The sequence below is a fragment of the Pogona vitticeps genome, chromosome 3 (assembly GCF_051106095.1).
Source record: "Pogona vitticeps strain Pit_001003342236 chromosome 3, PviZW2.1, whole genome shotgun sequence".
Taxonomy (NCBI): domain Eukaryota; kingdom Metazoa; phylum Chordata; class Lepidosauria; order Squamata; family Agamidae; genus Pogona; species Pogona vitticeps.
This window is the reverse complement of record NC_135785.1, coordinates 224628424-224654502: the sequence shown is the minus strand read 5'-3', so window position 1 is coordinate 224654502 and position 26079 is coordinate 224628424. Positions and strand designations below refer to the sequence as shown.

Sequence of the window (26079 nt, the reverse complement as noted above, 5' to 3'; positions counted from 1 at the left end):
CTTGGAAGGGCACCTGAGATCTGAAACCTTGAAAAATGCCAGCAGATAGTGTAAAAAGTGCTGAGCTCGATGGATTAATAGCTTCCTACAATACAAAGCAACTATGTTTCCAGATGCTGTAATTGCTAATATAGTTTTCATATCATAACAAGCTTCACATTACAGACTGCCTGAGGAATTCTGTCTCCAGAAAGCAGGCATAGGATGTAAATAAAACAACATTGCTTGAGTCAGTGGACTTTGTCCCATCTTGTCAGAAAACAGAAGGGACTTAGACCTCTCTTGACCTATAAGAGGCTCCACATTTCTTATTTCATTTCCCCCTTCCCCAGTTCAATAGAATATAAGGTGTGGGTCCTGCATCTTAGTGAAGACATTCAGGGAAATCCATGCAACGTCATATAATTTGAGGGTAAGGCCCAGATGTTGAAAGGATCAGCTCATCCACCTGAACCTCTCTGTTCAGTTGTAATATGTCTATATTACAGTACCTTCGGAAGAGTGTACAAGCTATTAGATAAAAAACAGTTATGTGCTAAAGTTCCATTCTGATACATTGACTCACTGCAGAATCATTTTCTGGTGAATGAATGTTCCCTATCCTCTGCTGAGAATGAGGAAAACCCAACAAAATACTTGGGTGAGTAGTACCCTTCAAAAGCTAGTCTAGGATCAGTGCAGTAAAGGAAAATCCACGGAGGTCAATCTGAGCAAGATCCTGAAGAGATTCACTGAATTAGAGCAAAGGCAGCTAAGCTGGCCATCTGCTTTCTTAGCAGTCATGACTGTAAGTCAATGCAGGGATAGCAAAACTGAAGAAAAGACGTTGCTCCTCCCTTTTCTTTAATCTCTGCAAAGGCATAGTTATGATTCTGCCCTTGCAGTTCAAGTGAAACAGTGTACAGTACTTAAAACTGGATGCTAGCTAATCGAGCTTCCTGGGAGTATAGTGGGCAGGCCAGTCCATAATTGCTTAGCACAGAGGTTATTCGAGTTCTCTCCAAAAGTGCAAATTCTGACTGGGGATTCAGATCACCTTTCACATCCAATTTGTCAAAAATATACATTACTGTAACCTGGAACTTATGCTTTAATTTTTATTTTTATCTTAAATGGAGAAGAAGTGAAGGGACAAAACAATTTTATTTATTTGTTCGATTTATACAAATGAAAACATCAATATTACATCCTTCCTGAGGAGCTGGAGATAGCTGGATAGCTCAATTTCGGTATCAGGCTATGGAGGCAAGAAGTTTGGAGTTCAATTCCCCACTGTACTTCCTGTGCACAGAGCTAGCCTGTGTGACCTTGGGCAGACTGCATAATCCCAGGGCACCCCAGAAGAAGGGAATGGTAAGCCACATCTGAGTATTCTCTACCTGGAAAGCCCTGAAAAGGGTCGCCACAAGTCGAAATTAACTTGACTGATTATCCGCTGAAAGGACAATGGCAGTAGGAGTTAAAAACAATGGAACATTTGAACACTCATTTTTAAAAGTGATTTATGAAATGGAAAAAAATATCTCCCTTGGCAACACAGCTTAGAAATTACAGTTTTGGTTGGAAGACAGCAGGAAGGAAGAGTTGGGCATCCATGACCCTAACATTTTCCTAGCCTCAACTACAGTATAAGCAGCCAGGCAGCTTTGAAACAGGAAGTAAATGGAGCTGTAGATGTTACACAGTTTGACCTTAAATAGCCTCTGTTAATAGCTTTGCTAATCTCTTTGCTAAACCATGAAACAGAACAGTATGAAATCAGTATGCTTGTCAGAATAGTTTCATTATTTGATGTGTTAGCTTAATTTGTCAACATAATGTTTGCACCCTTCAATTGCTCCAATAGGCACTTTGATTAGCTTTTACTTTAAAGCTGGTTTTAAGAAGCTAATCAGCCCTGTTAATGATCTGAATCCTCAAGCCCCATAATATTTTGGTAGGTACATTTCCAAGTGGGTCAACTTTAACCTCAGTCCTAGCACAATTCAGAGCTTGCAGTGAGAAAATAACAGAAAAATACACTTTCCTTAAGTGACCCAAGGTAGCATTTTGTGAAGTTTTGCAATGGAATACATACTGTTTAAGAGCAAATGCCAGCAGGAGTAATCAGATTGTGATATACTCACACGTGCATTGTAAATTCATGCAAAAAAGTTATACGGTTTTAGAAAAGCAGTACGAGTAATTAGCATAGGTGCTACATGTACTTGTCTTTTCCTTTTTAATTTGGCTGCATACTGGGAAGAACAGAGCCTACATATTGGATGAAACAGAGAAATCGATAGGTGACTATGTACCTCCAAGGGGTTGCCATACATTGGAATTGACTTGTGGCATGTAAAAATAACTAAGCTGGACATCAGTATAAAATAACATACAGTATTTTGTCCTAAGTCTGATCTGGTTTTAAAGATACACTCCTTTAATTAATTGATTTCAATTATATTTTTGTGTGTATATGTGATAAACACACACACATTTACATATAATAGTTTTATCTACATTGTGTGCTTTCAGTAAGTTGCTCACCACGTTCCATTGTGATAAGCAGTTCAAATCAGAGGATTTTCTTGTGAATGTGCAGTATGATACAGATCATTGTAAAATGCTTATATTTAGGGCAAAGGAAGAAAAGTGAGAATTTTTACAGACCTCTTTTAGATTTTCGGTTGCTTATTACAGTATTGTTTAGCTGACAGTCCCCATGATTCTTTGCAGTTGGCTGGCTCTGAAATGCTTATGTGGGTTTAAAATATGAAGCTTTTTCCCAGTGCAACAAATTAGGCTGATTACTGATGGGAAAACCATTAGTATATGTAACAGATTAGCCCCACTTGACATTAGAGCTAATGAAGAGTCATAGCAAGGGCTTGAAAATCTTGATACTTGGTGTACTCTGACCAGCAGGTAATAATATCAGTCTGAAGTCCTTGCAAATTATACGATAAAAACATTGCTACAGTAAAACAAATCCATAGATTCTTAATTTGTCACAAACAACACAAGTAATGAAGAATTGTAGTCATATTGGTCCATGAGAGCAAAGCAAAGTACACAAGCAGGCAATGCTGTTTGAATGCTGGATAGCTCAGTGGTTTAGATAACTGGCTGCAGAGCTAGAGGTTGGGAGTTCAAGTCTCCACTTGACAGGGGCTGGACTCGATGATCCATAGGGTCCCTTTAAGCTCTGCAGTTCTAAGATTATTGTTATATGGGTGGTAAGGTAAAGGTAAAAGTTCCCCTTGACAATGTTTGTCCAGTCGTTTTCAACTCTAGGGGGCGGTGCTCATCCCCGTTTCCAAGCCATAGAGCCAGTGTTTTCCGAAGAGAATCTTCCGTGGTCACATGGCCAGTGCGACTTAGACATGGAACGCTGTTACCTTCCCACCAAGGTGGTCCCTATTTATCTACTCGCATTTGCACACTTTTCGAACCGCTAGGTTGGCGGGAGCTGGGACAAGCGACGGGAGCTCACTCCGTCACGTGGATTCAATCTTACGACTGCTGGTCTTCTGACCCTGCAGCACAGGCTTCTGCGGTTTAGCCCACAGCGCCACCACATCCCTGGGTGGTAAAGATGAGGCCAAAGCTGCATACGTTTTTTTAAAAATGGTAAAACATTGACTCAAAAAGTCCACTTGTGCTTTCTATGGGTGTAGGAACAGTTTTGCTATGTTTGAGGACTCCCAAGCATCTGGTCCCCACCCCTCATTTTCTATTTTATATAATGTGGTCACTGGAGAGTAGAAGGAGAAATTTTCACTTAGTTTTTTTAGATAACTTTTTGGGTGGTGCTGGAGATCACGGGAGCAGCTGTATCTTTCCAAAGTCATCGATTGGGCACAGGTGGCACCTGCAGCTCTGGAAATCACCCATGCTACTAAAATTCCACAATGTTTGCAAGTGTTCAAGTTCTCTATTATTCTTTAACAAGATGGATGGCTCAAAAAAGAGTGTGGGGAAAGAAGCATGGAAGTCCAAATTTTTGCTAGTGTGTCAGCTAATTTCTCCAGGTAAAGTCTGCAGAATGCTGATTCAAGAATCAATAGCAGGTGCTGAGGTATCAGATTACATCTAGTAGTGCATGCTGGGGTGGAGAGGAAATGGAGAGAAATGGAGATGAAACCGTATTGTAAAATAGTAGGAAGTAAAACACTTCGTGTTATTTCATTTCTCAGGTTTTCTGTCAGATGATGCCATCATTTTTGCTGAGAATGATGTGCATTGAGTACCCTTGTGCTCCCTTTTTCCTATCACCACTGGAAGAATTTGGACTCATGTGTACAGATGCAGTCTTGCAAGACAGATGAGAGACGTGAACTGAATTTAAATTGAGCCTATTCAAGCACATCCTGTCTTAATGATAAAATTAACAGGATCTTGGAGAGAAAAGCTTTATATAGCTGTGATGCGTCCTTTGGCATTTCTTCCAAACATGTAATAGAGATGAAAGTGCCCCATGATATCCTGATTAGCAAGCTAACTAGGTGTGGGCTGGATAGATGAAGTGTTGGATGGATGCACAATTGGCTACAGAATCGTACTCAGAGGATGATGATTAATGGGTCCTTCTCTAACTGTGAGGAGGTAACTAGTGGGGTACCCCAAGGCTCAGTCCTGGGCCTGGTGCTCTTCAATATTTTTTATTAATGACTTGGATGAGGGAGTGTAGGGAATGCTTGTCATATTTGCAGATAATACTAAATTGGGTGGAATAGTTAATAACCTAGAAGCCACAAACAAAATTCAAAATGACCTTGATAGGATGGAGCACTGGGCCGAAAGCAACAGAATGAAGTTCAACAGGGATAAATGCAAAGTACTGCACCTTGGAAAAAGAAACCAATTGCACAATTACAAGATGGGGGATACCTGGCTCAGCAAAACTACAAGCGAGAAGGATCTTGGAATTGTTGTAGATCACAAGCTAAATATGAGCCAACAGTGTGATGTGGCTAAAATGCTGTTTTAGACTGCATTAATAGTATAGTTTCCAAATCCCACAAGGTGCTAGTCCCCCTGTATTCAGCATTGGTTAGGCCTCACCTTGAGTATTGTGTCCAGTTCTGGACGCCAGACTTCAAGAAGGATGCTAACAAATTGGAACAAGTTCAGAGGAGAGCGACAAGGATGATCAAGGGGCTAGAAACCATGCCTTACGAGGAAAGGCTGAAATAATTGGGCATGTTTAGCCTTGAGAAAAGAAGACTGAGGGGTAATATGATAGCAATTTTCAAATATTTGAAAAGTTGTCATACAGAGGAGAGGCAAGATCTGTTCTCGATCATCCCAGAGTGCAGGACACGCAACAATGGGGTCAAGTTAAAGGAAGCCAGATTTCAGTTGACTATCAGGAAAAACTTCCGACAGTGAAACCAATTACCTCGGGAGCTGGTGAGTGCTCCAACAACTGGAGGCATTCGAGAAGAGCTTAGATAATCACCTGGCAGATATGCTTTGATTTATTCCCGCCTTGAGCAGGGGATTGGACTTGATTGTACGCCCCTTTCAATTCACTTATATTATCTATGATTATATAAGAGTTCAAAATGGTGTCCATGGTTCTATCTTGCTGGTAAAATGAGTGCCTGCTAAGAGAAATTACAGAAACACCTATAAAATTGCATTCTTACTAACTTGATTCCTATTCTGACAAGTTTTTAAATTACAAGTTTGTCAGTCATCATCACCTTAGAATTGCAGAGCTGGAAGGGATCCTATGAAGTCCAGCCCCTGTCAAGGAGGCACAGTGGGATACTGAACTCCCAGCCTCTGGCTCCACAGCCAGATACCTAAACCACTGAGCCAACCAGCAATTCATATTGTAATAATGTATGCTACTTTTGTGATACAATAATATCATGAACCTAATATAGCACTGTAGCACTTTCTGTGAATTAATTTGAAAAACAGAACCCCAGAAGTGTTATTTTATGTGTAAAATGGATTACAAATGGATACCCAAAAGCCAGAAACCTACTGGTGTTCGTGTAAGACTTGCATAACTTTCTGCAGCTAATTGTAGTGAATTAATAAGATGCTGGGCCATATTTCAGGCACATGCCTGCTATACATTCAGTTGCACAACCAGAGTTTGTTCTGTCACTTCATCAATTAGTTGCATTTAGCCACAGGAAGTTATGCAAACAGTAATAGAATTGTAGCCAAAGAATTGTAATTAACAGGAAGATGTGAGTCTTCTTGGGTACATCCTCTCCTGAAAGCTTTGAAGGAAAGGCTAGTATGGAACTTTTCCAAGAATGTACAGGGAATTTAGTAATTCTGCTCTAGGGAAGGATATGCACTAGACCAGTGGTGTCCAGCCTTAGCCCTCCAGATGTTCTTAGACTACAGCTCCCAGAAGCCTTCACCACCACCTCTGCTGGCCAGGATTTCTGGGAGTTGAAGTCCAAGAACGTCTGGAGGCCCAAGGTTGGGAACCACTGCACTAGACTATCTCTGTTCAGTCCACAGCCTGGAAAATTCACACTTCATGTTCACAGTTCCCCATCCAGCATAGCCTTTGGAGATTTGGGAAGATGTACTGCAAACCAGTAAATTTTCAAAGGTATCTTCAAGTCCCATCCAGTGGCATAAGAGTGATATGTTAAGTGCTGTACAAATTGGTTACCATGTGTACCATATTGCATTCCTAGCTCACAGTTCCCCTTAATAGCTTTCTAGATGTTGATGCATTTCTTAATTCACATGAGAATTTTATTTGTACTCTTTGCAAGCCACAGCTGGCTTAGCTCATCCTGAATGATCAGAGTATGACTAACCCATTTTCTGGGCTTTTTCTTTTCACATGGTTTCATGCCAGCTCACTGTCACTTACATTCAGTATGACAGAAGGCAAAATCTTTGTTTACCTCTTCTGGCTTCAGGCTGAAAAAGCTCTTGCCTCTAAAAAATACTTACCTTCCAGTTTTCTGAGGATCAAAATGTGAAGTACCTTGAGATAGGTTGAAATCAAGGATTTTGTTGGAACAGCAGAAAGGGAGAGCATTATCTCTCATGATGCTGATTGCTGTTGGCATTTGTGAAAGGTGGCACATTGATACTTGATTTGTGCAGAGTGTGAGCATCCAGGTGGATTCAGTGCCCCCTAGCCAGGTAATGCCTTTAATATCTTAATCTCATTTACAGCACCAACAGGGCATGGAAGAAACGTGTTGTTTCATAGTGTATGCATGTGAGCAGACGTGAAGTAATTACCAACAACAACAACAAAAAAGGGAAATAGATTATAGCTAGTCCCAACTGGAAAAAATAAATAAGGATCAGTACAGTACATTCCTTTACTCAGCCAACTCCTTCATTAAGTGGCAGTTTGACTCACTAAATGGAAATGACTGTTTTTCTAATCAATGGTTAGTGCTATAGACAAAGCCAATCCCTAAACACCAAATACAATGGCATTTTGCTTTTAAAGAAAAATAAAAATGCTACCAGCAGAGGACAACTCTTAAAACATTAAAAGTAACAGCTATTGTTAAATGCATTAAAAGGACAAGACTACATATATCACCTTGGACAAACTGCACAGCCCCAGAACATCCTGAGAAGACTGAGGGGTAATATGATAGCAGTTTTCAAATATTTGAAAAGTTGTCATACAGAGGAGAGGCAGGATCTGTTCTCGATCATCCCAGAGTGCAGGACACGCAACAATGGGGTCCTGAGAAGGAGAAAATGGTAAACCAGGTAATCCTGAGGACTCCATACCTAGAAAACCCCGGAAAGGATTACCATAATTTAGAATCAACTTGACAGCACACCATTATTACTAATCTACATCTTGGGCTTCTTTGCAGACAGAAGTACAGAGTCTTTTGTGTATAAGGATTGGCCAAGGTTCACATTCAGAAGTAGCAGTCAAAATCTTTTGAGCAGTGAGGCATGTAGGATGCATTTGTCTAGCCTAACAAAATCCCAGGGGACACATACAATGAAGTCTTCTCAGAGACAGATTAAATCAGCAGTGGATCTGTATGTGTAGAAGTGGAAACTTATTAGTGTTTTGTAAAATATACAGATGGAGGAAATACCTGGGAAATAATTCTTTGTATTAGGATAAACTGGCAGTGATTCTTTGCATGAAAAAAAAAAACACATTTGAGTTAATTGCTTTCAGCAGCTAGCAAATATCGGGCACTAGAATGTCAATGTCAAGAGAAGGAGTATCTTGATAGAGAAAGATGAAGGTCATACTGTGAAGGTTCGTTTACTGGGGCTGTCGGTTCCTCCAATAAAGGACGAGACGGTGTTAACAAATCAAACGGTTCCATGTTTATTGCTACATCAACATTGAGGGGAGGGGGGTTCAAAAAGGGATTCAAAAGATTCTTGTAACTCCACGCATCTTGGGGGCCTCACACATACATCCTGCATTGGGGAGGGGGATGCTAGGAGTGGCAAACTGAAATGTGCTTTTCTTGTGCACACGTGCTGGCTTTCTGAAAATCACACAGTAGTTGATCAGTTACTCACCTGAGCAAATGACATACATGGTAAATTTGCTCATTTCAAGCATCTCAAAGCAGAAGATGACAAGAGAGAGAAAAATACAAGGGGGGAAATACTGCTGCTTTTGACATCCTAATTGTTTGCAGCCTAGATTCCAGAAATGTACAGAAATGCCTCCACACAGATTGATTACAAGAGAAAAGAAAAGAACCCACAGCTAACTGAGGATTCATGCACACTGTCAAAACCTCTCTTCTGTGTCATGCAAGATGATGCCTCTAGCTGCTAATAATTATGAATCACTTGTATCCAAAATGTGAAGTTACTTTGGGGGACCACATTTATTAGGCTGCCCTATCATGGGAATTATAGTGGGGGTGGTGGAGAAGACTGGAAGTTATACTCCAAAAAGGAGATTTTTTCCAAACTATAATCTCCACCATCAGTTACTTTTTCTGGCTTATTGTTAAATTTTATTTATTTTCAAACTACGAATATAGCTTCGGATTGCTTGCTGTTTTTGTAGTTTTCCTTAATTACAGCCAAAGAGAGTTTGTGCATCAAGTTTAATATTTTAAAATTGTTTCTGTCTTGCTTTTTAATCTTCATATAGGTTTATTTGTTTTTAATATTATATTTATTTATTATTTTAAAACTTTTTTATAGTTTTCTCTGCTGTTTTTCTGTTTATATATTATTATATAAATAATATCAATCAAGAAGTGGAGGAAGGCTCCACAGTTATAAATATGAAGCAGGTACCCCCTTCACAGCCACCAGCTACTTATGATTAATAACTATTGATTAATTCTGTGCCATCAAGTCCATTCTGACATGACTATCATTTCCAGGGTTTTCTAGGCAGAGAATACTCAGAAGTGGTTTGCCGTGCCCTTTTTCTCGGGGTGCTATGGGACGGTGGTTCCTCCATCAAATTCATGCTAAGCTTTCTTCCCCCATGCTTGTAATCACATGTGCAACTGTGTGAAATAATTTGTTGTAATTAACTTTTGCCTTTGAACTGCAGAGCTGGAAGGAACCCAGCCCCTCTCATGGGGGCACAGTGGAGAACTGAACTCCCAAACTCTAACTTTGCAGCCAAAGACATAAGCCACTGAGCTATCTGCAACCAGAGTGGCATCCAGATTTCTTGAGGATACTGTCTTGAAAAGAATATATGCCATATTCAAAGATTAAGAGTAAAATGGTATCTGTCTTTTCTATAGGATCACATGACTCCTTCAGCTACTGGGTTGATGAGAAATCTCCTGTGGGACCTGATCAAGCTACAGCAATCAAACGGTTAGCTAAAATTTCACTGGTAAAGAAGATAATGAAGAAGTGGTCAGTGACACAAAATCTGACATTTAAGGAACAGCTCGATGGTGGAATCCGTTACTTTGACCTCCGCGTATCTTCCAAACCAGGTGAAGCAGGACAGGAAATCTACTTCATTCATGGTTTGTTTGGAATCAAAGTATGGGATGGGCTGATGGAGATTAACAGCTTCCTAACACATCATCCTACTGAAGTCATCTTCCTTGATTTCAACCATTTCTATGCTATGGATAATGACCACCATCTGTACCTGATCAGCAGGATCCAAGAAGTGTTTGAATCAAAACTTTGTACAAAGGAATGTGTAGAAAATGTGACATTGCAAAGCCTCTGGGACAAGCAACAGCAGGTAAGCAGAGGTTTCCATTTTACTGGATCTCTGACAAACACTCTTATCATTCACACAGCTGTCAGGAAAAACTACTGTAGCATCCTGCTTGTTTGGGTTTGTAAAATAAGCTATACTGACTGACTTGCCTATGAGACTTAAATGGCTTTTGTAATGGCAAATGTTACTTTGGAACATTTCTGCTTTCTGGTTTAAACATCTAACATTTCTTGTGCTCCTCTAAAGATATTGGGCTAAATCCAATTGTTAGGCTTTTCCAAATGAAAGCTTTTCCAAAACCATTGTTTGTTCCAGCTTGGTTCACTTCCTTTTTGGTGACCTGGTGATAGGAGAAGCCCCTATCCCTGCTCTTTTCTCAAAGCAAACTGCAAAATGTGATTTTTGCCTGGTACCAGGTTTCTAGTGGTTAACAGGAAGTTTGATTCACTTGGATTTGCCTTGGTTTTGTCTGTTATGAAGCTTTAGTGCTGTGGGCACTCTTACATTCCTATATTTAAGTTTTATAACATGCAGAAAAGAAATGTCATGCCATATTTATCTGATGGCCTGTCAGTAGTGAGGAACGCTAAGAATTGCAGCCCATTATTATCTTGAGGGCTGCTCTTTGTCCATCTTGATTTAATTCAAGTAATAAGCCAAGGGAGAGACAGTGTGATGTAGTGAACAAGAGTTGGTTAAAGACTCAGAAGATCTGTGTTCAAATCCTTGCTGAAACATGGAGGGAAAGACAATACTAAGCATCTGATATGTCTCAAAAACCCTATTAGGGTTGTCATAGATTGGAATTGACTTGATGGCACATAATAATAACTAAGCTGGACATCAGTATAAAATAACATATTGTGTCCTAAGTCTGGGTTTAGTGATACTCCTTTAATTAGACTGATTTCATATTTTTATATATATATAGCTTTCAGTAAGTTGATTACCACATTCCATTGTGATCCGCAATTGTTCAGATCAAAGGATTTTCTCATGAATGTGCAATATGGTACAGATCAGTGTAAAAAATGCTTATTTTTAAGGCAAAGTAGGAAAAAAGTGAGAATTTTTACAGATCTCTTCGATTTGTAATTATTGTCCATTATTTTTTGGTTGACAGTCCCCATGATTATTTGGGAGTCAGCTGGCTCTAAAATGCTTATACTGTATAAAATTTGAAGTTTTTCCCCAGTGCAACAAATTAGGCTGATTATGGGTGGAAAAACCACTATATGTGTAATGGATTAGCCCCACTTCACACTAGAGCTACTTAAGAGTCATAGAAAGGGCTTGAAAATCTCAGTACTTAACTCAGTGTACTCTGACTGGTAGGTAATAATATCAGTCTGAAGTCCTTGCAAATTATAATGGAAACATTAATATAATAAAACAAATTCTTAAATTCTTAATTTGTCACAATCGGCAGAAAAACTTTTAAAAGTTGGTGATAGGAGATCATGGAATTTACTGGGACAGGCATCCTAACTGTTAACAGTCTGGTTATAAGATGGTGGAAATTGTCAGTATCTCATCCCATTGTTTACTGAAAATTATGATAAATAAGGTTTTGCTTTACTGAGGCACCAATGGATGAGGATATCTCTTCCTTAAAACACGACAAATGTGCAACATCTGGTGATTTCATGTGTTTACTTCTCCGTGGCAGCTGGCAAGCTGGGAGTAGGTCAGTACCAGTGAGGAAACAGCTGTGAGGAGGATGTATATTTGGTTGTGCATATGCTGGGCACTGCTGAATCAGAACCTTTGAAACTCAAGACAAGAAATTGTGGGTAATGCCTACCCAAAGAAAGGGATATCAGGTCCTCTTCTTCAGAGATGCCACAGCTTGCTTTCAGGGAGGGAGCAGGAACTTCAGCTCTGAACTTGTATTTGCCTGCTAAAATGACCGGGAAGCATTTGGAAAATGCTACAGAGCTAGCCTCCTTCTCCTGATACAAAGCAGCGCAGAAAAAAAAGACGAACGTGTGGAGAGGAAGGAAAAGGTGGACAAACTGGTGCAAAGTGTTATAAGGAGAACATTGTTTGGTTGTTGAGGAAAATTGAGATTAGAGTTAGACTAGGACCTGGAACAAATGCTGCATCTTAATAACCCCTCAGAAAATGAATGGGACTTAGGCCCTGGTCACACAAGGGGAAGGTTTTCTAGTTCTTCCAGTACAGTGCTTTCCATTCCTCTGTTGTACTGAATCGTGGTCACGTGGTTTATGTCCCAGGACAAACATCCCAAGTTATCAGTACTGCATTATTTCCTGCTATTTGAATCATTATAGCTGGTACACCATGGTAGCAGCTTATTTTCTGTCTTGCTTCAAGGGACATACTGCCCTAGAAATGCTGAGTATCATTTTGTCTATGAATATCACAATTCTTTATCAGGGATGTGGTGGTGCTGCGGGCTAAACTGCAGAAGCCTGTGCTGCAGGGTCAGAAAACCAAGTAGTCGTAAGATCAAATCCACGCAACGGAGTGAGCTCCCGTTGCTTGTCCCAGCTCCCGCCAACCTAGCGGTTCGAAAGCGTGCAAATGCAAGTACTGTAGATAAATAGGGACCACCTCAGTGGGAAGGTAACAGCGTTCCGTGTCTAAGTTGCACTGGCCATGTGACCACGGAAGATTGTCTTCGGACAAAACGCTGGCTCTATGGCTTGGAAACTGGGATGAGCACCGCCCCCTAGAGTCGAACACGACTGGACAAAAATTGTCAAGGGGAACCTTTACCTTTACCTTTATCACAATTCTTACTAATAACAGTTCCAAACTTCCCTTGTTCTTGCTGTTGTAGCCAGAAATAGAGGAATATAAATCTTTAAGAAGAAAAAGAGCCAAAACCCTAAGAAGACCTCTGCAAGAATTCTATGAGGGTTGAGTGGCTTGGAATGCTAATAGACCTAATCCCTATTCTGGCATTGCAGCCTGTAAGTGGGTAGGGCTGTAACTATGAGGAGGAGGGGAGCATGCGTAACTACTTCTTCCAGTTTTTCTCCTACATGGATGTCAACCACACCTTCAAGCATTCAGTGCAAAGATCTGAAGATGAACAAGTAACCACATTCAGATGAATATGCCTAAAGCACACCTGTGATCAGAAGCCATGCCTTATCTGGCTAAAGAAGTGTTAACACAGAAGGACTGCTGGATAGCTGAGGGGTTTAGGTATCTGGCTGCAGAGCCAGAGGCTAGGAGTTCAATTCCCCACTGTGCCTCCTTGACAGGAGCTGGACTTGATCCATAAAGTCTCTTCCAGCTCTGCAGTTCTAAGATGTTGATGATTATTATTACAATTAGTGCACTCAGCTGAACATGTTTATAAGCACTTTTTCAGAACTTTGAACTGAACGCACAAAAGTCTGGTTGATCTAAAGGTGGAAATGTTGGGATATAATTTCCCATGTTCCTACAACACTTTCCCCTAGCCATGTTCAGGCTGTAATGTCTGGATGGAGCTAAATAATGTGATATTGACAACCAGTGACTACAGGGAACGGAATTGGGTGTTTGGAAAGGAAGAAGGGAAGAAAACAGTCATAACTCTAGGAAGGGTACAGAAAAACATTATTTGGTGGATAGTTCACTATAGAGTTCTATGGATGAGCCATTTAAAAACCCAAGGATGAAAGAGTTCCTTCTCAAAAATAGCAATGGAGAAATCAAACATTGTAATGAAATTAAGTCTATGTATACCTCCCATCTCAATATTCACCTTTTAAAAACCCAGTTTAAAGGAGACTAAACTTGAAAAGCCAATGAATTTCTCAGTGTAAAGAGAAATGTTCAAGCTGAAACTGGGAGTATAAACACAACATGTGTCAATATTTTGTTTCAGGGACCTTTACTCATCAAGTATTGCTATTAAAATATGTGAATTTCCAATACTTCAGCTGTGAGAAACAGCATTTCATTCATTATATAAAGTCCTTCAAAGAATTTCTGCAGTTTTTAGTGCCATCCCGATACAGTTTGGACATTAATTTCCTGCTGTGTCAAACACTGGCCATGTGTCCGAGGCTGAGGGGTACTATTCAGAACATCTGGAGGACAGCAGATTGTAGCTATCCCCATGGAAATAAGACTTTGTCTACAAACTTCCTGTATCATGTTCTTAAGCTCTGCTGTTGTTCTGTTTGTGGAGCTAGTGACACTAAAACAGCTAGACTTTCCTGTCATAGAGATTTTAGTGGGGACAGTATGAATATAAGTGATATTCAAACTTGGTTTAAGAAGATATTTCTTACGCTTTCTATTCCCTTCTACATTCTTCAGGTCCTTATTTTCTATCATCATCCACTTTACGAAGAATACCCTTATCTATGGCCAGGGACTAAAATGCCAGCACCATGGGCAAACACAACCAATGTACACAAACTGTTGCAATTCTTAGAGACCACCCTTGGGGAACGAGCAAAATATGGAACTTTCCACGTTTCTCAAGCTATCCTCACACCAAGGGTCAAAACAATTGCACGGCACCTCATTCGTGGATTGAAAAACACACTTGTTCACAGGTGAGTGCCCGTTTTGTTTTGTTTTTCCCTTTGGGATCTGTTTGGTTTGCTGTTCCTCCTTGACCCACAGACACAGAAATTGCCAAGAAACAAGGAGTGGCTATGTTTCACGCCCAACGACTTATTAATTGTTTGACTAAACAAATAAAGTTTATAATTTGGCCAAGAGTGCAGTCATATCATCCCTGAGAGTGTGCTGCAGGGAGGCATGGGAAACCCCTATGGGTTCAGTTGCAAGACTCTCGCATTGACAGACAGCTGCCAATAACACAATTTAGCTATTTTTTCCCCTGAGGGATCAAAACTCCCAAGTAAAAGTGGGGTGAGGCAAAAAGTTGCTCTCCAGCTTTCTGTTGCTGTTGGAACCTGAGCTGTGTATGGGGGCTGTGTAAAAAATGTAATAAATAAATACGTAAATACATATTTAAAACTCCAATCCTATTAGGGCAATCGCAGGTTTGTGGCTGTCCTTGAAGTGCCTTGTGTTGACTGAACTTGATGGCCTTAAATTAAGTGGAAGTGTTCAGCCTGTGTGAAGATGATTAGACAGAAGCCATTTCTACAGTACGTTGCTGCCACCTACAGGTCAAAATAAGTAACAGCACCTACTTTTTTTTTGACGTCTAAGAGAACTACATGGGCGTGAGTGGTACTAGCATTCTAAATTTCATTTCAGACTCAACTTCAGATGTTAATGATTTGCTTACTTACTTAATTAAAAACAGAAGTTAACCTTTTGAAGCTTACAGCACCTTTTATGTCAGTGTAGCAAATGCCTACAGTTGTTATAATTCGGCAGGTGGGTGTTTGATTTCTGTGGAGAAACCTTACCTATGTTTTGGGAGAGATGGGCAGAAGACAGAAAGAATTTCTGACTTCTAGGTTCTTAAAAACAGCAGCAACAACATTGCAATCCCCCCTCCCCTGTTATCCTGCTAAAATGAAGAATGCTTAGGGAACCAGGAATATCAAAGCCCACACATGAGCAGGAACAGCTTCTCTTCAGACTCGTTGCTTGCATGAAGAAAGCAAAAGTGAGTGGGTCCAAGCATATTGAATAAGCACACCCCATTCCCTTCCAGTATTTCAGTTCTTAGATTCAGAATTTTCTACTTCTCACTACGTGTCTTTTGTACCAAGTTCTTCTGATAGATTTCAGCGTCCTTGTTTTTAAAAAGGCAAAGTTTAAAAAAACCCTTTATGCCTGAGTTCTGCCCACCCCTTGCTTCCTATGATAAAAACAGACATATTTTCTTCTCTGCCTTCGTTCAAACGCAACAGATTTTAATCCACAACTTTTCATTGCTGTTTTTGTTCTGGAATTAAGACACCAGATGGTGGTAAAGTCCTTTTTTCCAGTTCTCTTCATCATATATGTTTGAGGCATTTATTCTAGAGCTTTAAAACTGGTTCACATTCAGTCACTATCGTTTAATAACAAAAAGTGGTATTTTGTTATAATCACCCTTCCCTAAAAATAAGTAATGTAAAATACAAGTGATTTTTATATCACAAGTGATATAAAAAGGGCTTAAGCACCATCTAGCAATATAACTGGACTCCTAGTGTGGTGTAGTGGATAGAGTGACAGACTAGGACTCTGGAAAACAGGGTTCAAATCCCTACTTGGCTGTGGAAACTCGCTGGGGACGTAGAACTGCCAAAACCACTCCTTAAATATTTCATTTATCTTAGAAGTCCTATTAGGGTCACTGTAAGTCAGTTCCAGCGTGATGGTACAGAACATAAACAATGATATAATAACAACATTCCTCAAAAATAAAACATAGCATTTGAAACAACCTAGTATAATCACTTTTGCTTAGCTATTTGTTTCATGATTCCTCATTTCAATCTTCCTAAACTCTGGCTAAAATTTGCTGGATGAAAGCATGACTGTAAATGCAAGCCATATGAGCATTAAATACCTAAGTAATTTTTGGTTTGCTCAGGAGGAAGCTTCTAAGAAGAAGAGTGGGATCAGCTGCTTGTGAACCTTTACAGATCACAGCTAGAAAACTATAAAGAGTACAATATAATATTTCAGTACAATGCAATATTTCTGTGATTACTGTTGCATTGCGTTCTCACTATGAGAAACAAGGCACATTTAAAAAAAATTATCAACTTTCCCATGATGTTTTTAATGACTACCTACTTTTTTGAGTTTTCAAATAAACCACTTCTCTAGAACCTGCTGAAAATAATTCATTGAAAGAGCTCTACTTCACTGTCTGTTGTTAAAGCACATTTTCATCCACAGGAAGTTCTGAAAACTCCATCTCTCATAGAATCAGGAAGGGGGCATAGGATGACCTTCCAGTTCCTAACAACCCTAGCCAGCACATGCAGTGTTGGTGATGGGAACTGCAATCTAAGAACAACTTGGAGGGCTGTATATTCCTTATCCTTGATGTAGAGGATCCTTGGTGCAAAGCCTGCCCTAGTGAGTACAACTTGCAGGCTCTTCGAATTGCTCATAGCAAAGTCCAAGAGGCTGCCAGGAGATGTTCTAACAATTATTGGCTTCAGCTCTACTCTCAGATACAGATAGGAGTGGACACAGGTAACATCAAGGGAATGTATGATGGTATCAAGCAGGCTTTAGGTCCAATGCAGAAGAAATCTGCTCCTTTGAAGACTGCTACAGGCGTGATCATCCAGGGCAGAACACAGCAGATGGAACATTGGGTGCAGCACAATGAGCTATATTCCAGCAAGAATGTAGTAACTGATGAGGCATTAAATAACATTGAGTGCCCACCTGTCTTGGAAGAGTTGGACAGCGAACCAACTTTAGCAGAAATAAAAGTGGCCTTGGATTCCTTCACGTCAGGCAAGGCACCTGGGAAGGATAACATCTGTGCTGAAGTGCTGTAAAGAGATCATCACCACTGATCTGTATGAAATCTTTTGTCTTTGCTGGAGGGAAGTTGGAGTACCACAGGACATGAAGGATGCAAACATTGTCACATTGTATAAGAACAAAGGCGACAGGGGTGACTGCAATAACTACCATGGCATCTCTCTTCTCAGTGTTGTGGGGAAGCTGCTTGCTCGTGTTGTGCTGAAGAGACTGGAGGTGCTTACAGACAGTCTATTCATAACCACAGTGTGGATTTCGAGCTAATAGATCCACCACTGACATGGTATTCTCCCTCAGACAGTTGCAGGAGAAATGTAGGGAACAACAACAGCCACTCTATGTGGCCTTCATAGATCTTATAAAGGGTTTTGATTTGCTTAGCAGGGATGGCCTTTTTAAAATACTTCCCAGGATTGGATGTCCACCTTGACTCCTTAACAACATCAGGTCCTTTCAGGAAGAAATGAAGGGCACTGTAGTTTTTGATCAACATCAGATCCCTTTGACATCCGAAGCGGAGTGAAACAGGGCTGTGTCCTCGCACCAACCCTGTGTCCTCATGCCGATCTTTTTTGCTGTCATACTGAAGCATGCCTTTGGAACTGCAATAGAATGTGTCTGTCTCCGGACTAGATCAAATGGAAAGCTCTTTAATCTATCTAGATTGAGAGCGAAGACCAAAGTCCATCTGAAATACATGCGGGACTTCCTCTTTGCCAGTGATGCAGCTGTTGTTGCCCATTCTGCTGAAGACCTCCAACAACTCATGAATCATTTCAGCAAGGCATGCCAAGACTTTGGATTAATAATCAGCCTGAAAAAAACACAAGTCATGGGCCAGGGCGTGGACTCACCTCCCTCTATTACCATCTCTACAGAAGAATTGGAGGTTGTTCATGACTTCTTGTACCTTGGTTCAATAATCTCTGACACCCTCTCTCTAGATGTCGAGCTGGATAAACGCATCGCGAAAGCAGCTACTATGTTCTCAAGACTCACAAAGAGAGTATGGCTCAATAAGAAGCTGACGACATATACCAAGATCCAGGTCTATAGAGCCTGTGTCCTGAACACACTCCTGTACTGCAGTGATTCCTGGACCATTTGTGCATGGCAGGAGAGGAAGCTGAACATGTTCCATAGGTATTGTCTCAGACGCATTTTTGGCATCACCTGGCAGGACAAAGTTCCAAATAGAATAGTCCTAGAACGAGCTGGAATTTTTAGCATGTATACATTACTGAAACTGACATCTACGTTGGCTTGGGCATGTTGTGAGAATAGCTGATGGTCGGATTCCAAAAGATCTCCTGTATGGAGAATTAGTTCAGGAAAAGCGCCCCAGAGGAAGACCACAGCTGCGATACAATGATATCTGCAAGCAGGACCTAAAGGCCTTAGGAAAGGACCTCAACAGATGGGAAACATTGACATCTGAGCATTCAGCCTGTCCAGAGTAGACTGTCTAGATGGCAGGGTATAAATCTAAATAAATAAATAAATAGACAGATGAGAGAGAGAGAAAGACGGGGTGCTTTAATCCCCACAATCATACTTTGCTTCAAAATTCATGCAGACCTGCAAGGTAGGCTTCTGTGTTATTGCTGCCTAAAAAGATAGAAACCATTGCCAGAATCCTACTGCAGTTGCATAGGATTGTGTTACTTGTGTCTTCTGACTGTTTTGCCTACATGCATGAGTTATGTCGGTTGCACTTTGTGCATTTTAGTTCAAATGGCCAGAAAACTGCAAAACTGCTCACGCAACTCCCCTTATCTGTGTGATATTGTTATTATTATACCACATTGTTGTTGTTATTAAAAAATATCAGGCACAGTTAATCAAAATTATTAAAACATTGACTGGTATTATATTACAGATACAAGTTTTAACCAAAAATCTGTTTGTTTTTGTTTGTTTACTTATTTACTTACTTATGCTGTAAGCTTTTGCACAGTATCTCTGAGTTTCAGCCACTAGTCATATGGAGGGTTGATTGTTATATACAGTGGTGCCTCGCTTTACAATTGCCCCGCATTACGATGAAACCGCATCATGACAATCTTTCTGCAATCGCAATTGCGATCACAAAACGATGGTCTGAATAGGGGTTTTTCGCTTTGCTATGATCAGTTCCCTGCTTCGGGAACCGATTCTTTGCAAAACGACGATTTTCGGACAGCTGATTGGTGGTTTCAGAATGGCCACCGGGTAAATAAAATGGCTCCCCACTGTTTTCTGGGATAGATTCCTCACAAGAAAGCCACCAAAAATGGCCACCCTATGAAGGATCTTCGCTGGACGGTGAGTTTCCAGCCCATTGGAACGCATTGAAGGGGTTTCAATGCATTTCAATGGGCTTTTTATTTTCGCATTGCGACGTTTTCGTTCTACAGCGATTTCGCTGGAACAAATTAACGTTGTAATGTGAGGCACCACTGTAAGAATAAAACTAGCCAGGACCAACATTTTCTCAACAATTTATTTTTGGGGTTTTGTTGTTGTCATTTTGTTTTTATTTATTATTATGTTATTGTTACTGTTTGCTCTTGTCTTTGGGACATTTTTTTTGTCCCTGTCAATTGAACTTATTCAGGTTAAAAAAAGAAAGTCCTGTGCTGTTCTTAGTAAGTCATGAGGTAAAAAAACAGAAAGCAAGAACCTGAGGATGTTGATTCCAGGGGAAGAAAGTACTGGAGTTCCTATTGGTTCTAGGAAATAACAATATGTGCAGCTCTGGCCCTGAACCCTACAGCTTGCCCACTATACACTGGAATTCCAATGGGATTAGAAAATAGCCCAGAATTCACTTGGTTCACATTTTCTCTTTAAACGGCATGAGGGTTGATCTTCTACCTTTTCTTTAGTCAGTAAACAATTCAGAGGCATAAATATTGGAGTTCATATTCCAGTCACATACTTCTAAAATCCCTCTTTACATAAAGTGACTTGCAAAACATCTGCTTGCCTCCATCCCCCTTCCTCAGACTTCTTTTAGCACCATGTGCTCTGTTTTCAGATGTGGCTTGCTTTCCTGTGTTCTTACCTATGCTTTATGTCATATTTGATAACTGATCATATTAGTTTCATTCTACAAAGCACTCTTGTGTTATCGATGAGACCTGCTTGTTCACAAAACTGGATCTGGTTTGGGTAGAAGTGGGGTCGCATTTGTTTTTGCCAATTTATCCTTCTGGCCATGTCCCCTTTGTTGGCAACCCTTTGGGTCTTCTCTCATGCCGGAGCAGATTGGAAGTGGAAAGGGCAGAAGGAGTTGCAAGCAGGAAAGGAAGCCAAGATCCAAGAGCAAAGTGTTTTGAGAGCTGAACTCCACTCACAAAGCTTTGTTCTTCAGCCAGTAGGAGCTGAATTTTAAAGAATACAGTGGTGCCTCGACTTGTGAAATTAATCCGTATTGGAATGGTGGCTGCAACTTGAAGTTTTCGTAAGTCGAACCACCATTTCCCATAGGAATGTATTGAAAAGTAATTAATCCATTCCAGCTGAAGAAAAAAATACCCCCCCCCCCAAAAAATAAAACACTGCAAGCCCCTGGGCCTGCAAAAAATAAATCTAAAAATAACGCTAAGCATAACCCCACCAGCCCAATCCCAACTTGCAAAAGCCACCCAAAAAGCAGCACCTTACCTCCACTGCTGCCGCCTGGCCCTGGCTCCACCGCTGCCACAACCACCGCCACTGGGGAAGCCCGGAGGACCTCCAGAGGCATCGGGGAACCCTGGGAGGCCTCTGGCAGTGGCGGTCAGGGCAGCGGGGAACCCTGGGAGGCCTCTGGCAGTGGCGGTCAGGGCAGCGGGGAACCCTGGGAGGCTGAGCCCAGCCGGGATGGTCCAGCAGCTCGCCTCCTATCGTAGCAAGAACCAGTATACAGTGCCAGTATGTTGACGAGGTACAGAATGAAATGTGCCTAGTGTACTTGTATTTATTACATTTTCTTTTCTTTTTCCTTTAGGAACCTTCCCTTGATTCTGAACTGGGTGAAGTCACAGAAACCCGGGGTCATGGGCGTGAACATAATTACATCAGACTTTGTGGAGCTGGTGGACTTTGCAGCTACTGTAATTGCATTAAATGACCTCCTTTTAGAAGACAACAAGTCCTGACACTTTCAACTTGCCACCCGATTAACATTTACGTACTTTGCTTTGTTTTGATGTAGAAGCATTGACCAGACATACCAATAACTTGGCTTCAGGCCTTCAGTCACCACCTATCAATTCTGCTGTTTTGTATAAGATGAAGGCCCAAAAAACACGTATGCTAGCTTGACTTGGCATCGGTCTTCATTGTGTTATACAGCATGACTATGTTTCATCACCATGCTGCAGAAATGACTGTTCAATCTACATCTGCCGAAACGCAGGATGTCAGGCTGGCCAGCCAGATTGGGGGCTGGATACTTCAGCACATGCAAATAATTAGCAGATGCCTCTCAATGGACTTGCTGAGTGTATACTTTCTACATGTTGTGACATCCAGGACTCCAGTTCCAACGATAATTGTTGATTTGTAAGCACGTATTTATCAGACCAGCCAAAAGATCTCCTCTGGCAACATCAGTCACACATGTGTGCTGTTCTTTCCTTTTGTACAATATTGTACATTACTTTACTTGGACTGTGTTGTATATTAATCTGCCTCTGTCACTTTTTAAAGAAACGGCACCCCTGTTGTTCATTAGGACCTCTTGTGAATATGGTGCTGTATGGAAATTTTCAGAGTTCACTGTGAGATAGAGATTATATCTTTCAGCCTCCTTTTATTTAAAAAACTTGAACTCACATTTTAATTTGTTATGAGAGTTAGTATTTAAATCTACTGGAACAAAAAGATGGGTGTTTTTAAATACAGTTGTATTTATTTTTGTTAAGTTTTGGGAACCACTTCTGAGAAGTTGGAGGCCAATGTCAACATCACACTGAACCAATTCTGATACAGTGATTTCATCAATATTGGAACATCCACACATGGATGTGAGTGAAAACTGGCATACCAAAATGCAACATATTTGTGGATTTGCAGGGAAAAATTAATGGAGCAATTCCAAAATTGCATAACAGGGCACACTGGTGAATGTTGGGGAGCGCCAATTTGCAGTGGCAAAGCATGGTTGAATTTGTATATAATTTGATCTGGAAAGAAGAATCATTGAACTCATAGACGTGCATAAGATTGAACTTAATATTAATGAAATCATGTGTCTCTGTGCAATTTCAGTGTTCAGAAGTTGACTACAACTGGTCTCCTTTGGAGGAGAGTAGATTGCTATATGTTTTGCACCATGCAGTTATTAATAACGTAGTGAATTTCCTGTGGTCTAAAGTTTCATCAGTTCCATCTTCACATTAATCATAGCTGTCCTAATTCCTGCTTTGAAATAAAAAGGTAAGGCTATTGCCTTCTTTGAGCATGGATAATCCTTCCTTTTCAGGTGTAGGATCCAGTTTTAATTTAATTGTCAGAAGTTTGGAGATAACAAATAATAAAAGAGGACAATCATTTAATATTCTTCTCATTGGAGTTTTCCCACAAAGTCTATATAGATTTTGTATTCCAAAGTGGGCATTATTTCATGGCTCTTTCTTGGCAAAAGTTTTCTATAGGCCAGTAGGTGGGGTCAGCATTCCCTCCTCCAATACTTCAGAGTTTTGCCGGTGCTGCTAACACTGCCACTTTAGTAAATCAGTATATCACACATATATTGCTTTATTTTCAGTTTGAATATGCTTTTGCATGATGTGTGATTGTGTCTCTTTTTAAATTATGTTCCTGATAGAAGGAGCATTTGTTATGACTTTCCTAAATTTTTCTCTGGGATTTCCTACCAGGTCATTAATAATGGTTAGATGTAGCCATTTGGACTGCATTATTTTAAATAAAGTTGGCTGGATAGATCAGTGGCTTAGGCACCTGGCTACAGAGCCAGAAGTTGGGAGTTTGTTTCCCTACTGTGCTTCCTGCGAATAGAGCCAGCCTGTATGGCCTTGGACAAGCTGCATAGTCCCAGGATGCCCCCAGAAGAAGGGAATAATAAACCACTGTGGTGTATTTGCTACCTGGAAAACCTTGAAAAGGCTCACCATAAGTTAGAATTGACTTGACAGCACATTATTATTATTTTTATGTTTTAAACAGATGCCCAAAGATTGGGGCCAGATATGCTGAGGGAATTTCAGCTTCACATCTCAGGTTAACAGTGGGTAGAGATGCCTAGTTTAAAAATGCTTCAGACCTGTTGGTTTGAGCATTGTATCATGCCTATTCCTCACGCTGGGCTGCATTTCAGTCAGAGTGAGATACGTATATTTGAACAGAGGATGAAGTCAGTGATTGTATGACTTTAAAGAGCTGGCTTATACAGATCTATACAGAGCCTGGGATTTGTTACTGTTTAAACCTACCTCATGATCGAAACACTAGACTTTAATAGTTTGTGTCTGAGTTGATTTAATCTCTTCAGATGGTTTTCTTTTTTTCTGTTCCCTTTCTTTTTCTTTCTCTACTTCTGTTATATTTTTATTTGAACAGAATTTTGGGGGGGTTTTTTTGTTGTTTTTTTCACTGAGGTAAAACATTGTTTCTGTTGTTTGCTGAATGTGTTGGTGGAGGTCTGTGATTCATTGGGAGTCTCAATTACAATGTGGAAAGAGGGTTCTTGTTATATTTAGGATTATGGATGACTAAGTCCACAACTATTTTTCAAGAGCATCTACACCCATTGCACCCCCTAACTTGATTCTACTACTGAAAGGATGAATTCAAATTTGAAAGAGTCAGTCCTGAGTCAAACCTCTGAGCAATCAGATTTTCATGTTGGGACATATAATGATCTGATTGATGGAATTCATCTTTTTTTCAAGTGGAATAGCGGCTATTTATTTTATTTATAAGGTACTTCCTTTATGTCTAATCCTATCTTGCAAGTTAAGAGCAAAAATGTATTTTAAAATAAAAATATGAGATAGGTGGAATAAACATATGAACCTGTCGACTCTTTATTCTTGCAAGTAAAAACCAGGCAGAACATCTCAGCAATACTTTTTGCATGCTAGAGTCTCACAAGGCAATATTTTATAATATCAAATATGCTTGTAGAATATTTCATGTAACTGCCTCCTCAGTGTGGTCATACACACTAATCTGATGATTTTTTTTTGTGAAAATTACATTTCTCAAAATATGAGATAATTATTTTTATGGTAAATTTATGCTGACATGTCACATGAAAATCTGCATTCAGCCTGTATCAAGTTCATAGAGGAGGAGGGTTCTGTAACTGTGGTGAATCCACTGAAACTCATTTGGTGTCCTTAGTCATTTGAGCTTCATGGAATAAAAAGGATGTGCTCTTGGTGATATTCAAGATTAGACACTGAACATAAAAAAACAGACTATTTCCTGGTTTTGAATAAAACAGACTCAGATCAAGTCTGTTTGATTTCTGGGCATGTTTTTTCCAAGAAAGATTATTTCGGTCTAATTTTATCTGTAAATCTGTTTGTGTGAATTGGCCTTTTTGTGTGGTGAGTACATGGGCATGATTCAAACCAGAGTTTAGAAAAAAGTAGTTTTGGGACTACAACTCACAGAATCTCCAGACCAGCATGGGTGATTTGGCTTCATGAGGAAATCATTTCAAAAGCAAAGGTATGAAGGGCACAAGCTTACAAGGCCAACACATCAGTGTTATTGAGGCTTTTATAATTTTAAGGCTGGGGTTTTCTTGTGCAATTTAATGTCGTGGAAATATGAGTCTGTGGTGTAAAATGATTTTTTTGTTAACTTATTTTTTCTATTATTTCATAGCCTGTTCTAAATCATTATATTTGAAGTTATTATGGACTGTAATGTTTTGTGTGTGTTTTGGTTTGTTTGTTTCTTTATGTTTCTTTTTTTAATGAACTGGAAAGGCTGTTACTGTCCCTTGTTCTGTACAGCGCTGGCATAGTAAGTGAGCATTCTTTTAGTTAACAGTATTTATTGGTAGAAGTGTTATGAATTTGGCCATCTTACCATGGATAGACTTATAGCTTATGGTTTTGGTTGAACAAATTGATGTGTCATCAGGTACTGAATAAAAAGATTTCAAGTTGCTTTTTATGTTCTGAAATTTATTTTTAGGATTGGGAACATGGCATGTGGCAGCCATCAGAGTATGGGAGGTGGGACCAAAAGACAGGTGGAAACATTTGAATTCAGAAGCAGATATAGGCAGAAGGGAACTAAAAGTTAGCTAAAAGTAAGTCATCTTGTAGTGCACAATATCTCAATGAGAACCTGATGCGTGGTTAGTAGGTATTCCTTCTACTATCTATTTTCTTCTACTCAGCTCTGAAGCATAGAATTCTATGCAGGTGCTTTTATCTATAGGAAGCCAAACCACGTTAATGGTGTTCAGAACTTTTTCCACTAAGGTGAGAGGGAACACAATGTAATAATTTATTTATTTATTTGATTTCTACCCTGCTTATCTGGTCTGCTCTCCATTTTCTCACTAGGATTGGCACAGTCACTTTTCTCCAAATGGGAAA

The 26079-nt window shown here is 40.0% G+C and overlaps 1 protein-coding gene across 1 annotated transcript in view; it reads left to right on the top strand.

Annotated features, from left to right (window-relative positions):
• The window catches only part of PLCXD2 (phosphatidylinositol specific phospholipase C X domain containing 2), a 36847-nt gene extending 11206 nt beyond the window's left edge, over nucleotides 1–25641 (top strand). Inside the window, exons 2-4 of the mRNA XM_072993952.2 lie at nucleotides 9696–10156; nucleotides 14420–14661; nucleotides 21501–25641. Coding sequence (XP_072850053.1) covers nucleotides 9696–10156; nucleotides 14420–14661; nucleotides 21501–21651 — 854 coding nt within the window. The 3' untranslated portion in view covers nucleotides 21652–25641. The remainder of the gene's footprint in view (nucleotides 1–9695; nucleotides 10157–14419; nucleotides 14662–21500) is intronic.
• The last annotated feature ends 438 nt before the right edge of the window (nucleotides 25642–26079 follow it).